Source organism: Zophobas morio, unplaced genomic scaffold (genome assembly GCF_036711695.1).
Source record: "Zophobas morio isolate AGI-343-1 ecotype UQ-CSIRO unplaced genomic scaffold, CSIRO_AGI_Zmor_V1 ptg000005l, whole genome shotgun sequence".
In the NCBI taxonomy this organism is placed as follows: domain Eukaryota; kingdom Metazoa; phylum Arthropoda; class Insecta; order Coleoptera; family Tenebrionidae; genus Zophobas; species Zophobas morio.
In genome coordinates, this window is record NW_026972110.1 from 6,027,304 (window position 1) to 6,042,819 (window position 15,516).

Below are 15,516 nucleotides of genomic sequence, written 5' to 3' on the forward strand. Positions count from 1 at the left end.
TTAGATCAGGGCAGTTATGTGTGGGGCTTTGTCTTTGGCTTTAATTTATTCTTAATATACATAGTAGGTATCCTTTGAATAACACGATACTCAAAAAATGTCTTACATGGTAATTTTTTGTAAAGAGAGAAATAATTGAGACAGGGTGGGTGGGTGGGGCTTATATTTCTTACAAAAAAGAACGGTATCCATCAGTTGTTATATTTACAGTGATCCTCGAGGCAGAAAAGATGTTCAGAAAACATTCCAATGAAAAGATTACCAAAATTAGGAAAGCTGTTCAATAGATTTTTAAACTTGGAAAAACTGTTTACTCCAGTGGCGTGCCCGAAAGCGTTTGCCGGATACTGGGCATAAAACACAAAAATAATTTGATAAGAGGGGGGGGGGGGCATAAATAGCTGTTGCGTGGAGTTCTTTTGCCGGCATTTCTCTAAAAATGGTTTTCCTCCTTTTATTCTACTTCCATGGAAAATTGTTATAAATGCGCTTATACAATATGTCTTAACAATTAGATGTTTATCAAATTTCATAAGTTTTATTGTTATGCCGTCTTTTTTTGTCACACCGAAGTCAAAATTTAAAATTGTTTTAGAATATAACTTTCGAACGTTTTGCTATTTCATTAATCTTTGGTGTTTAACTTTCTAATAGCCGGCCTACGCTACACTATAAATCTTTCACTACGGTAGCGTCCTTTACCAATGGAATCTTTTAGAACTTTTATACTTATGTTCACTTATGCCTTCTGCTGTAGATACCCCTTCAACATCAACTAGTTGTAATTCCTCTGTAGTTTAGTTAACTTTTATGTTAAACAACTTGTTTGAGACGTGTAGCAACTTAACATATAGCCACACGTAAGTGTGAGGTAAAGTTTAAACTGAAGTAACAATTAAAAACACATATTTATTACAAAATATATTCACATTTTTTGTGTAATCTATTAATCACAGAAGTTTTACGGAGAGTTCTCAGTCGCACCAGGACAGCAGATCCCGACATACCTAAAATAAAGCACAAATTTCTCTAGCTATTAATTAACTGCATTAAACTTACGTATCTAACGGACAGAAGTATTTATCGAAAATCTGTGCATCCGTTAAATGAGGGAAAACTTGAGGGCACTGAATCAGAGGAGTACATACTCCGGCCGTTCCATTTACAGGAGTAGCAGCACATTTTTTTCCAACGGGTTGATTTTCGGAGGCCAATGTGTAATTTCCTTGATGGTCTCCTAAGATAAAGGATATGGATAATTAGTACCTTCACACTTGCATACGACAAGAGTTCTCACCTGACGAAACTGTTAAAGTGCCATTTTCTGATAGGATATCCTGCAACCAAGGCAACTTATTTTTGATTTCTTCGAAAGGATCCGTTTCCGGTTCAACGGTTGTAAAATCACCAGTTGTCACAAAGGTATCCTCAAAGTCTTCACTGAGCGATTCAGCTTCATATTGCAAAGGTGCGACTGGTGCTGGTCCCAGCGCTGAATATGATACTTGTTGAAAACCGGAGTTTGCTTTGTTTTTGAAAATAATTATAATTAAAAAGATTAAAAAACTCGTTTTTGTTATTACCTGCGAATGCTGAGCTTGGGAATGAAAGGGTTGGAGCTGATTTTAAAGAAAAATAAAATTAATATTGCCAGATCTTATATAGTTCATTTCATAAAATATTTAAAGATTAATCAACAGAAAGGCAATGTTGAGTCAATTACATAGTCACGTCCATTAGTCTTTTGTATCAGGTGCTTTCTTAAATGTTTGCTCTAGTTGGCCATGACGCTTACGTCAGCCGTTTCATATGAACTGTTGACGAATGTTTCATGGACAACTAGAGCAGAAATTTAAAAAATCGCGGTATGTAGATAAAATCAAATCCTAAATGATTTAGTTCTCAGTACGTTACCACAACATGTGTTGATTAATACTTTAATAATAGGTTCACTATGGTTACCAAGCACACGGAAAGTTAATCGTTTATCAAAGTGTCTTAAGTACGTAAAAATTCACGTTTATATTTGCAAGAATGTTTGCACTGTTCATCTAAACTGTCTTTTCGATCGTTTAAATCATCAGTTGTGTACGATATCTTTAACAATTGTAATTATTGCGGTAGGTAAAATACTCTTTTCTGTAAACATTTAATGCAATTTTTGTATGAAAATTTGCCGTCATCTCAGAACAGCTGTGCCACATTTCGGTGCAACTTTTATTACTTAAAACACTTCTTCGCAATTGTTTTTAATTTTTATAGTTAAAATACCTATTATTAATTTTCTCCTACCTCCGGCAAAGCTTCCTCCTCCCAATGCGTAATCTGAAAATATAGATATAGCAGGTGATACTGATTTACTAAATTTCCATAGATAACATGCCATTCAAGCAGTTACTATTATTAATAATACATAACAGGCAGCACATTATGGTAAAAAGCAATTATTATTCATGATTGATGAATGATTAGAGGTTTGACGTGCAGTGTTGATTATGATTCCTAGGCGTTCTCCACTACTGAATTAAATTTTATTAGTATATAATCTATACACTGTTAGGCGGAAATAAGTGAGAACTCGTTGACTAACCCCAACTACAATGCACTGCATAGGCGTATGAAAGGCAGCTATCGACTAATGGTGGAAATCATATAGTTACTTATGTCCTACCGGTTATTATTGGTCTATAATGGCTTGGATTTAAGTTACGTTATTGATCAAATACCAAATAATATTCTTGGGTATTAAGAACTTCTGCCATAGTGATATTAAAAGGAAACACACATAATCCAAGGAAAACACAATCGGCTAGAAACCAACTATTACTTAGTGTATTGCTGGTTGTGCAGATGCGGCGACAGCGCTAATTTATATTATTGGAATCACGATCTCAGGTAACAGACAAAATTTAATTTGCTTGTAAAAATCATTCGTTAGCAACAAATAACAAAACTGGTAAAACATTTTTATGGCTAAATCCGAAAAAATTAATTAGTTCTTCTGGAATAAATGCAACCAATAAAAGAATGTACAAAGATTACTTTTTTTTGTAAATACCAAAAATTACACGGTAAGACATACAATTTTGTATTATCACGGGGATTATTTGAAGTTTATGACCTTTCGAGGGTGACGGTTTAGAGACCCGAGAACCTCTGGCTCGATGGTTGATAAGTCCCTTGACATATAAATAACTATTAACAAATTAAATGGCGGAAAAACTTATTTCCCCCTATCTTTAATGATAAAGCAATGGTACCTTACACCTTCGGTGAGAAAGGTTTTTTTTTTATTAATGATTATGTATGTATGTCTGATAAAGCAATGACGTTTAGCGGTATATGCCAGTGGTGAAACTAAATCAAGATTCTTATTATATTTTTTGTCTTCAAATTCGGGACATTCAAATATAATTTTTTGATGCATGCAGTATGGTCATTCCCAACTAACATTTTAAGTTACAGTTAGGAAAAAAATATTAGCACATTAAAATAATAATTTCAGTAATAACGAAAGCAATATCAAAGTGAGGGACACTTACTTAGTTTTTAGGTGACATTTTCAATATGCTTAGGTAATCTCATCTGATCTGATCATAATAAATGGTGAAATTTTAGTAACTACGAATTATAGTAAACAATAAATGTGAAATAAGTTCTTGTCTGACTGTAACCAGATGACTACGAAGTCACCGCTAGTAATTTTAAACTTGAAACAGTTTATTCTATATAATTCAAAAATAATTTATTCATTAATAATAATTTGAACACAGTAGTTATTACAATATGTAATTTATTAAAGTTATTAATACTATATTCATTAATAACTTGTAAAAATATATTGAACAAACGCCTCTAGAAGTGTTACCTGCAAAATGAAAGAAAAATTAAAAAAGTAGCCTATGATGGAGTTACACTCTTCTTTTATATGCATACTTCATCAAGCTATCAAAAATAATTAATATAGTACCAGTTAAATTTTTGACAAAGTGGAAACTTTTGACAGCACGAAAGAATAAATTCGTCAATCAATGATTTATTAATAAATTTAAAATTGAATTATACGATTAAGAAGTAAGTTAGTAATAATGCTAACTAAATTTTCATTAACCCAATTTTATTCACCGTTACCTACATTAAATGCTAGTTGGGTTGTTATTTCTGTATGTATGTCTTGATGTAGCCAACTCCAAATATGAAGCTTTAGAGAAAAAAGTTTAAAATGTGTTTATGAAAATGTCGAAAAATACACATTTTTTATAACAGACGTGATTAAGCCAAATGTTAAATAAAATGTATGTTTATAGTAGTGATATCTACCCCCAACAACTCTTATAAAAATATTAATTTAGAACATTATTATAAAACTTACTTGTGCTTGCAAATCGTGGTCTATTATTGGAATCTGAAACAAATAAATATTTTTATAGAACGTTCTAAATTGACAGAAATTTTTAGAAAGATCCCTCTTACTTTTGGAAGCGTCCTCAGTGTCGACAGCGCTGGTGTCATTTGGTTTAACTACAACCAACGAACTAACTGGAGTGACAAACGAATATTTTAATGCAATATCCAAAGCCTTTTTAGTATACTCAGTTTTGTTTTCAGCTGCATCTCTAGCTTCCAATATTTGTTTAATAGTCAGGTAAGCCCATAGTCTTTCTAAATCACCAACAGGATTTTCAACTTTTGGTATCCATTCTATAGGTCCTCTAAAACCATTACCATGGATCGTCGGAGGAGTAAATTCTTCATCTTAAATAAAATGGAAAAAATGAGTACTGTTGAATAATCCGAGTATGACTACACAAACCTGTAAAACTACCTGCCACTACTAATTCAGAACCGTAAAAGAAAATGGGAAACCGCGTCTTTGTTAATTTGGTTACATTTGAAACGTATTTAAATGAAACATCGTTTAATAAAGGTGACGAAATTTCTTTGTAGAATTCCTGCAACTGAAGACTTGCATCGGCCGCTTCATAAATATGTCTTGCAAAACCTAAGTTTTTCAGCGATATTTTTTGTAAGAAGTCTCTATCGGCTCCGTCTCCGAAAGATAACGAAAAGATCGGGGATTTGATGGCGCCAGTGTTGAGTTCAGATATCTAAAGTGTTTGTGATTTAAAATAGTTAAAAGCCACGAAACTAAAGATCGCTTACAGCGGATGTAATTTTGTCTGGGGTAGTTTCTCCAACAGTGGGTTCTCCGTCTGTCAAGAAAATAATGATGGGTTGGTGGGTATTACCTTTGTCTTCTCTATTTTTCTTGATAATTTTAAGACCAACTTCTAGCGCGGACTTGATGTCAGTCCCGCCATAAGCACTTAGCTTCTCTACTACTTGTTTAGCTTTATTTATATTTTCTTCAGTTGCTTCATATGGTGGGGGTAAAACTTGATTCTAAAATAATTTTATGATGAAACATAACGGGTGTCTAAATAAAACTCTAGTTAAAAGGACTGCCTCCCATTTTATTTTTTCCGTATGTCGTACTGTTTGTCATCGTGTTCGAGACAGTTGTTATCTCGATGTCAAACTCAGCTTAAAGATTATTAATAATGTTAATAAATCACAATAGTCTATGTGACAAGCGGATGACAGCTCAACATTCATTTCGCATACGACCATGGTGATTACGACATACGGAAAAATAATAACTCTTGTCCAGGTTTTCATTTAAACGCCCGATATATTGAAAATATAAATAATAATAAAACTTACGGTTTTGTTTTTCTTGGGTATTTCTGGGTTCGTGTACGACGGCCACGGGTCATCACCAAGTTCATAATCTACTTCAACTTTAGGAACATTCCATACTTTTACAGTTGAACTAAATTCCACAATGTTAACTAAGTCTTCCTTCTTTAATTCGGTAAGAATACTATTCATCGCTTCTTTCAACTGTTTGATTCGAATGCCATCCATACTACCACTGGTATCCAAAATAAATACAACTTCTTTAGGAAGAGGTGGTATATCGCTAGGTGCAAAGAAATGCACAAAATAACCATCTTTAAGTAAAATCTCTCCTCCTTGCTGATCCCTTTCAACATCGTATTGAACCACAAACTGTCCAGCTAATCCATTTTCTTCCTTAGTACCTAAACCGGTCGCTAACTGCTTTTGTCTTTCGATATTTGGACTAAATTTAACAACTGCACTTGTCGAATTAATATTAACAATTTCTGCTAAAGATGCAAGCTTATCGTCATCATTTTTAGAAATCTCATTTCCTGATCGTAATGGTGGAGACTTTACGAATTTCAAAGGCTTGCTTTCATCAATGTTTACCTAAACCATTCCGTCATTTAAAACCTTTAAAAATCTCTTTATGCGTTCATCCTTACCTCAACAATTAAGTCTTTGACAGGTTGTCCAGGATGAATATTAAGAACGATTTCGTACTGTTCGTTTTGCCGCTGAAGTAATTCTTCGTAAGTCAGAGTGAAAATTGCTTTTGACTGAGGTTCTAGATTTACTGATACAGTGAATCTGTTGGAATCTCGTGCATTTGCTTCCACATGTGCTGCTGCTTGTCCATGTTCTATCGCCTATAAAGCGATTTATTAAGGTTATCTATACAGTTGGTTTCGATACTCAAGAATTTATTGCTGTTAATAAAAGTTAATCGTGAAATGTGTACGATCGGCACAATGTGGTTTAGAACTTTTACTTAAATAGTGGTCGGCTCCTTATGGCAATGAGTCATAATCACAAGGTATTTATTATGTTACTTTATTTCTCAACTACATAGTTTTAATATTTTTCTACATATATACCTATTATTCTTAATTTTAATTTTCCACTACGTAGGGCTTTTAATAATTTCTTAAATAAAATTTCAAGTAGAAATATAAATTTAGAGGCCAGAAATAAGAAAGAAAACAAGCGGGTAGAGTTTTAAGGACGGTATTTATTTATACCGAAATGACCTTGCAGAAGAAAGTCAACTACTTAGATAATACAGGGTCTTCATAAATGATTCTAACATCCACGTGGACGCTGATTTGTTCCGCCTCTTTCAGAGCGTGTAACTAAACGAAAGTTCAGATGTCATAATTATTCTGAATTATAGATTTTTAAAATGTCTACAATTACTAGGAAGTGGCAAATCTGCAACATCTTTTAATTTTACAGATAAAATTTTTGAAAGCCCTGTATAAAATTGACAGTGACGTGTGAAAAACTGATGAAAAAGTAGAGAAGAAATAACTAAAGTAATATGACAAAAATTACCTTGGAAGTAAGTTTTAAAAGAAGAGATAAAAATGGGAGAATATAGGCAAATAGATAAAAACAAGTAAGTTTTTGTTATGAATAAAAAAAAAATCGTATATTTTGTTCATAAGGACGGACTTATGCACAAATATGTTATCTGGCTCGTGTAAAGAACATAAACATGGAATGTCATACCTTATGTCACATAAAAAATATTATTAGCGAAGAACTATTGATAAACTTAGTAAAACATTCCATCGTATAAACATAGTATATAATTTCTACTTTTTTGTGACTGATATTACGTAATCTTTTAGTTTACAAAAACACAACAGGTGTTTACATGCTCACGAATAGATTATTATTGTGTAACTTACTCATCTCATTTCGATAATAGCAGCTGACCTTGCAAAACATGTTTTACATATTGTTTTAAATTCTACCTTCTCAAATAACGCAAAAGTTATGGGAAATATATTTTTTTGACATTATTTTCGAACAGGTACTTACCTCATTGTAAATTTGCTTAGCTTCTTCTTTTTCTTTAACATATGCTTTATAACTTTTTCCGTTGATTTCCATTACAAATCCTGAAATGTAAGCAGTTTCGGGTAATACTACGGCGAAAGTTGCTTCTTGAGCAGATTTTGCTAAATTTTTAACTTTACTGACGACGGAAGTTTTAGCAAACCGATTGGAGACATTAGTATTAACCCTCATTTCATAAATTTTGGGAATTACAGGTGCTGCATCTTCCTAAAAAATTGTAAGATAACTAAATATTATGCATTTAGCTTGAACTGCATTAACCTTTGAATTTGGAGCTTCAGTTGTGTCGTCTGTTGCAGATACGACTAAACTATTTCTGTCTGTTGAAAATCCACTCGCCACAGAGATACATATTGCCAGGAAGAACAAGAATTTCAATTTAGTCCCCATTTTAACAAAACCTAAAGAAATATAGTTGTTACAGTTTCTGCTGATCCGACTTTTATTTGCAAAATAATTTAAAAAACGACATGATGTGTGACTTTAAATCCTCTCTTAGGCACATTTTTCGTTTTAAATTTATATTTTTAAATATATGTATATATTAGGGTGATTCAAAAAAAAAAAAATAATTTTTTTTTTCGTGTCAAAGAGGTTCAAAAGTTTCTTTTCAACGTAAAAAAATACCAGTTAAAAGTTGAGCTCTTAATATTAATATTAAGACCGTCCGCATCGCGTTTTTCTATTTCCCATAAGAATAACATGGGAAAATTTTTGTTTGCACCTTCTGATTTTTATTGCTAGCCCGTCGTGTGTCGTGAAAAAAATTCAATCACATATTTTTATAGAGAATTGAACGCTCTACAAAAAGTGTCTCCTATGATTTTGCGAGAAACCTGACTATGATTTTTTAACCCACTGATGCTGAAAATGTTCGGAAAGAGTTTTACTGGCCTTATTATAGCATAAAATTATAAACAATTACTGTTTAAAAAACTAAATTTAAAATGTGTATAAATTTTTGTGGTGATTTATTCCAATAAGACCATCAAATTTATTGTAATGCATCAAAAACGTCAAAATTTGGATAAATTTAACTTTAGCCTAAAATAACTCTTCAACTATCAGGTTTCTCGCACAATCATAGGAGACACTTTTTGTAGAGCGTTCAATTCTCTATAAAAATATGTGATTGAATTTTTTTCACGACACACGACGGGCTAGCAATAAAAATCAGAAGGTGCAAACAAAAATTTTCCCATGTTATTCTTATGGGAAATAGAAAAACGCGATGCGGACGGTCTTAATATTAATATTAAGAGCTCAAATTTTAACTGGTATTTTTTTACGTTGAAAAGAAACTTTTGAACCTCTTTGCACGAAAAAAAAATTTTTTTTTTTTTTTGAATCACCCTAGTATATATACAGAGTGTCCCTGCGGCCTTAACCCTGAGAACGGATAGAAATATTAAAATTTTGTAGAGAAGGGAGGTTGAGTTTGGTACATTGCAAATATGACGCATATTTGATACTCCATATTTTTTTAAATTGCAACATATATTATTTAATCGATTTAGGAATATCACTAAATTACGATTACAATGATACTTATAACACACTTATCATGTGTTGCGTTAGTTTTAAGTGTAAATAATATAAATTATCTAAATGAAGAGAATTATTTATGTAGTTGACATTTATTGTTAGAGATGTGGATGTGCACAAGACAATAATTATACTACTATACTATTGGGTTTGGACTACAACAATTATTTTGCTATCTGTTGAAAATTGTTCAGTTTTTCTGGCCACCTCGCAGTTTAAATATAGCGCTTTTTCCGTGGTTTTACCTTTCTTTTTGTGGCGATACATAAAAGATTTGGCATATTTGCGACTCTTGATGATTTAAAAGATTAAAAAAAGTGAATTATGAATGTTTCTGAGTCTTCAACTCGTAATACTTATTAACCACGATAAGTTGTGAATTAATAAGATGTTTTGTGTTCAGTGTGAAGGACGACTAAATGCTTGAAAGACTATTTTTGAAACAGAATAAACAGATCTTACCAGTTGTGTGTAAAATAATGTGGTAGTCCTTTATTTCACTTAACTTCCAATTTTTTATATTTATACATTTTATCTTTTTATTCGCTGAAAAGAATTGAGCACTTATAAATTACAGCTTTCCCAGCATAATAAGAAGCACTAGATACATGCGCAGTGGTCCTAATTTAGCACCCAATTCAAATGCATCCAGGGGCGGCGTGTAAAAGTAATTTTCAGTCAGAATGATAATATTGCATCGTTAAAACTGATTCTTGAGACCAATATTATCTCAAACGATGCGGTGTAGGGGGTGGGGATAGTATTGTATTTAGACGAACAACATTTTAAGTGAATTTAATCTTGCACAAACCGCTATGTGTTGCCCCGACAAGTGTTAATACTCTACGTTAAGCCACTGGAATACGAAATCAGCTGAGAGAATCTAGGGGAATCAGGGTTTACCTGTGCGCTTTTTTCTACGCTGGACATGCTGTATTTTACAAGGTGGTAATTTGCAATGTACTAAATTAAGCTTCCCCTTGAAGCTAAAAGCAATGGTAATTACAGAATTTTAGTATTTCTGTCCGTTTTCAAAATTTAAGGCCACAGAATTTTATTTTGTATATAATAGGGATCTAATAAATAATTATTATTAAGATTCTGCATTCTTTGGAGTTTTCTTTGAATAATAATCATAAGTAATATTTAAGGTCTGCTAGAGCTACATATGCAGGTATTTTCATTTAAAATTGTGTCGCAAAAAAAATTACATTGATTGAATTGAAAAAAAAAACTATAAGTGATAATCAGAATGGCAACCATAACAAAGCGCAAAATAACGTATGTATTCAGTTGATTTTAATACACAAGCATTTTTAATCATAGTGGGTATGTACAGCATTGGAAAGTTGTGTAATTCGTCCCAAACACGTTTTCTCCATTCAATATTTATGATGACAGGTCACACAGTACACATAAAAAAGTAAGTGTAGTAATAATTTAACACACATTAGCTCCTGTGGTTATGTTAGGTACTTACTGTATTGATATGTCTGGAAATGAGAAAATAATCCAGATTTAATTTCTTCCGAAAATTCTTTTTCACATTGTAAACAAACTGGTTGCGTTTGCTATTTCAGTAAAAGACAACAAATGTGCAAACATATTTTGCCTACAGATTTAAGTCGCCTGAAGTTATGGATTTACTCACGGTCGTGATACAAGGAAAGTTACCTACTTATTGTTTTGTTTTCGATAAAAAAGTTCGAATGAGTAATGCAAATTCCCATGTAGTAAAGTTGTTACGTCTCCTCGTATTCGTATTTATGAGGGGATTTCCCATCATTGTAATAATTATTTACAAGAATTGTATCTGATAAATACAGTGTTTATCACAAAAGTAGATGCATTTCGAACATTAATTTAACACTATAGGTGAGAATAAAAACAAAGGATTGTAAACGCTAAGATTATGTGTAATTACTTTGTAAAACTGGTGCTTGGGTTTTCGTCTGGCTACAAATGTCTGGGCGCAATGAAAAAATAAAAATAAAAACAAATCGTGCAGACCCAACTGCTGTTAGGAATAACGCTGCACACTTGCTCAGTGGTTGCAGGAACTTGTTATTGTTGTCAAAAATGAGCTTGCCGAAAAAAGTTTGATCAAATTGCAGTATGCTACATCACAGACTTATTATTATTAGATTACGCATTTCTAACGTTAAAAAATGCACACACAATCTTTTGTGGGAAAATATAAAACAGAATTTTGGGTTTTGCGAACAAGACAACGAAAAACCGTAATATACGTATACATTAAGTATTGATTGGTAATATTATAAAAAATATATAAATTTGATTTTTAATGAGTTGTCATTTCTGTTAGAAAGAGTTATCAGCAAGTAAGTTCTTCGTAAACATTTGGAGAAACCTATTTTTAAACGTTAACAGGTCGAGACCTTATTTAGTAATAAATCAAAATATCATTATATACTATAATATAAAATTTCCTTTTTATTTATTACTTATTTTATATTATTATTTCAATTTTCGCCGTTTCATATAATATAACAACTTATTTTATTGTGGTGTATTTAAATGAATTGAGTTATAAGAGAAATCTGTCATTCTTAGTAACCTTGAATAAAATTACCACAATACTTGCAACGTAAAAGAGCAGATTTTGATTTTTTTATATACAATGCGGCTAAACAGACCGTGAAACTTACCCCCTCTAAAGTGAGTAGGGATGCACTGACCGAATACAACTAGAACCTACACTGCAACTGTAATGCAGGACGCGCGAGAACTGAAGCCGAGTGATTATTATTGAATTTAAAACTGGTATTATATCGTCGACGGCTCCCACTAAATGTACACTAATGACCTCGGTCGGGTTATCCCAAGAATTTTTTTTTCCATTATGTACCTACCAGTGTCAGTGCTTACTCCGAAAGTCGTTTATCTTAAAGAGTAATTTCAGATCGACAATAGTTTATCTTTTTGTTATCTGTTTCTTTTGAATAACTTATGGACATTGTACGATTCCTGAAAACGATCGAATAAAAGTTATAGTAAAAAGAGTTTGTTTTGTAGCTGGTAATACGGTAATATATAGTTTAATTTGCCACATTAGAATTAAAAATGTAGTTTAAATTAATCGGCAAAACTTTCACTTTAATGTTAATGTGAAAACAGATGTTATCATCAATTCTGAATAAATATTTTTGGTAAATAGTTCTTAGTAATATGATCGGTAGCTGCACCATAGATACTTACTGTTAACTTACGTCAGTGACTAATTAGTTAATTTAGCTAGAAGCAAGAAACGTCATAAAAATTTTCGATTGTGTATAAATCATTATTACTGACTTAGAATTACATTACAAAGAAACGATGGACAAAAAAGAAAATGTCACTATGAATGAAAAAAATTGGAACGCTCCATATACAAAAGCAGTGGAATAAAACTGAAAAATTTGAAGCAGCTAGAAATTAATAACCCTAGGCGGTAAAAGTAAAGCGACTATATTTCATTTTGACGAAGTAAAGGCAAATTGAATTTGTAATTTTTGTCAAAGGAATAATGTAGTCATGTCGATAAAAATGTCTGATTTACTTATTTTATTTCACTTACGTTAACACTGACTTCGTCGTCTCTTATTAGTACCTAAATTTTAAAAATAATCTTCCCGTTTGTATACCACTATTACAAAATTTCTCTTTTTCTTTCATTCTATAACTCGTCAATAACCTCCGAAGTGTAACCTTATTTAAAATTCATATAACATTAACAATACTGTGTCTGTGTCAGTAAATCCTAAGACGTTTTGGGTGTTTCTCCGTAAAAAGTACACGCACTCTCTGTTAGGACGTAGTTATATGGATGAAAGAATTACTTAGCTGCCAGTTTTCCGTCAATTTGTTGTTTTGCAAAGGATGTTCATAACCCCAAGAGTATGAAAAAATGGGTCTCTCATTTCCGTCGGTCTGCGGTTTGTGGTGTGACAATGATTTTATTAGACAGATAATCTTCGGAACTGCTACACTGATCGTTATGAAATTTCGCATATACAGTGTCCCATTTAAAACTCCGCGGCCTTATACCAAATTCGGTAAACTCATTGTTTTTAGCTTGAAGGGGAAAGCTTAATTTAGTATATTCCAAATATGATGCATACAAGGCGTCGGCGTTGCGATGCAAATCTATATTTTTCTAAATTGTAACGTGTATTTTTTTAACGGATTTAAATTGCTATTACAAATGCTAGTTAAGCAATGCTACCCACCGTCAAGATTTGAATGGGTGACTGACAAGGATCGGCTCACTCCCGCAGTATAATTATCCCCACCAAAAACTTCATTATTTCAAAATTTTGCTGGATAAAGCATAACATAAAAATCAAATATTATAATAATAATTTATATAAAAAACTGAATTTGTTGGATTGTATTTTAAGACAGTTCTGTCTAAATAACGTTATATGTACCAATTTTTGTTCCAGTGCTGTGCGACGTACTACGTACTTACTACTTACATATACTTTTGCGGATCTCAAATATTTAATCTCATTCTCAAACAATGTCGAGTAGCCGAGCTTTGAAAAAGTCATGTAATTGTCCCACATTTAAGACTGAAAACCCAGCTGGTGTTAAGAATTCCAAGCTCAAAAGGCTGTTATGTAATTTCTACATAATATTTCAATCTGTGATTTCTTTTTAAGCTAATCTACTTATTTGTCTGTAATTTTTTATGACGTGGTTCTGTAGAGAAAACACCAACTGTGTCAAATATCGCTTTATTGTCACAATACGTTTCTTTGACTTTTTTTTTTAATTTGATAACAGGAATCAAGTGAACACTAAATATGTAGTTTCTTGTAAAATCTGGATGAGATTGATTACTTCATCCTTGATAACTAATTTTGTGATTTTGAATTGTTTAATTCTACAATGTAGGTTGTAACTTTTTCTAGGATTCATATTCACCAGAGTACGTGTGGAATTTCTCAGGGTTATAATTTAATACCATTGTTGTTATTATTGTTTATTATATTGAACATACGTCCCTTGAGAAACTACAACTTGAAGATGGTTTGAAACTCTGTGTGGAAGACAGTACTATTAAAAATTGCATAAGTCTTTCAGCCAATTCACCACGAATGTCAAGTAAGAATAATCGCTTGTCACTAAATAGAAATAAATGTTTCCTAGTTTCGTTCTCAAAAGACAAGATATTGTGGTCTTTAAATATACGTATATACGATACGTAGTTATGTTGAATCATTAGGAAAAGTTTACAGACTTAGGAATTATTAGTACGATGTACGGTTTCATTTATAGGTATTGTAATGACTTTTCCAGTTCTGCATACTTGGTAATTTATTTATACATATAAAACAGTTAGTTCTGGTATTGAATACAGAACAGTATCTTTTACGAAGTTCTGATTCAAAATATAATTTTCTTTTTAGTTTTTATTTTATCGCTTATTTGAATTTACGTACAAGGAATAAGTAATCAGTTGAACACCAAGAACTGTTACATAAATTTTGTATATTCAAATTATTGTTACAACTAGTTTTTTTTTACTCTATACCAAATAGACTACGCGGCCCTGTTTGGCAAATTAAATTTTAATGTGACCCCCAACATTTTAATTCTTCGTCAGCTAGAACTAATGTATAGTTTTCATATGGATCTGTTGAATTATGTAATAACTACATACAGACATACTGTCTCTTACCTTATAATTATTTAAGTTGGGGTTAAGTTTACGTTTCTTTGTTTGTATTCTCTTAAATACTATATTGTTTTTTCAGTTATTATTAATTTTTCATTATAACTGATCGAAAACATTTATTCTTATCATAAGTGTTATTGTTATTATTGTTAGTATTATGGTCTGAATGTAGCCATCCTATGCTTCGTTTAATACTTCCTGAGCGTAATCTAAGGAATCGAGTCCAATGGGCGACTGGCTACTTTCATGTCATGATCCCAAGTGTACGAAAAAATGGGCCTCCCGTTTCCGTCTGTCTGTCTACCGCCTGTGCGGATTGTTATTAGACAGAATATCTAAGCGGGTCCATTTTACATGACCTTACCAAATGGAGCCACTTTTAACGAAAAGAAACCACGTTGAAATCGATTCATCTGTTTAGGAGCTACGGTGTAATAGAGACGCACAGGCATCAGCTGATGATCTTGAAATGATTAAAGTGATTATTGTCAAGTGTAGCTAAGAGCCATCCTGATCAA

The 15,516-nt window shown here is 32.1% G+C and overlaps 1 protein-coding gene across 6 annotated transcripts; it reads right to left on the reverse strand.

Moving 5' to 3' along the window:
- Positions 1-889: 889 nt before the first annotated feature.
- LOC135122493 (inter-alpha-trypsin inhibitor heavy chain H3-like) lies at positions 890-12,092 on the reverse strand. 6 transcript variants are annotated; one of them, XM_064046704.1, is made up of 14 exons: positions 11,985-12,092; positions 8,032-8,171; positions 7,732-7,977; positions 6,351-6,554; positions 5,725-6,294; positions 5,164-5,403; positions 4,814-5,108; positions 4,474-4,755; positions 4,373-4,405; positions 2,293-2,325; positions 1,584-1,619; positions 1,298-1,492; positions 1,060-1,237; positions 890-1,007 (listed from the first exon to the last, which is right to left on the reverse strand). In XM_064046704.1, the coding sequence occupies exons 2-14, from the start codon at positions 8,158-8,160 to the stop codon at positions 962-964; spliced, it is 2,487 nt and encodes an 828-aa protein (XP_063902774.1). In that variant the 5' UTR covers positions 8,161-8,171; positions 11,985-12,092; the 3' UTR covers positions 890-961. The 6 variants fall into 6 exon arrangements, with proteins under 6 accessions (XP_063902774.1, XP_063902772.1, XP_063902773.1 ...); XM_064046702.1 differs by having other exon boundaries at positions 1,298-1,525; XM_064046703.1 differs by having other exon boundaries at positions 2,272-2,325.
- Positions 12,093-15,516: the final 3,424 nt, after the last annotated feature.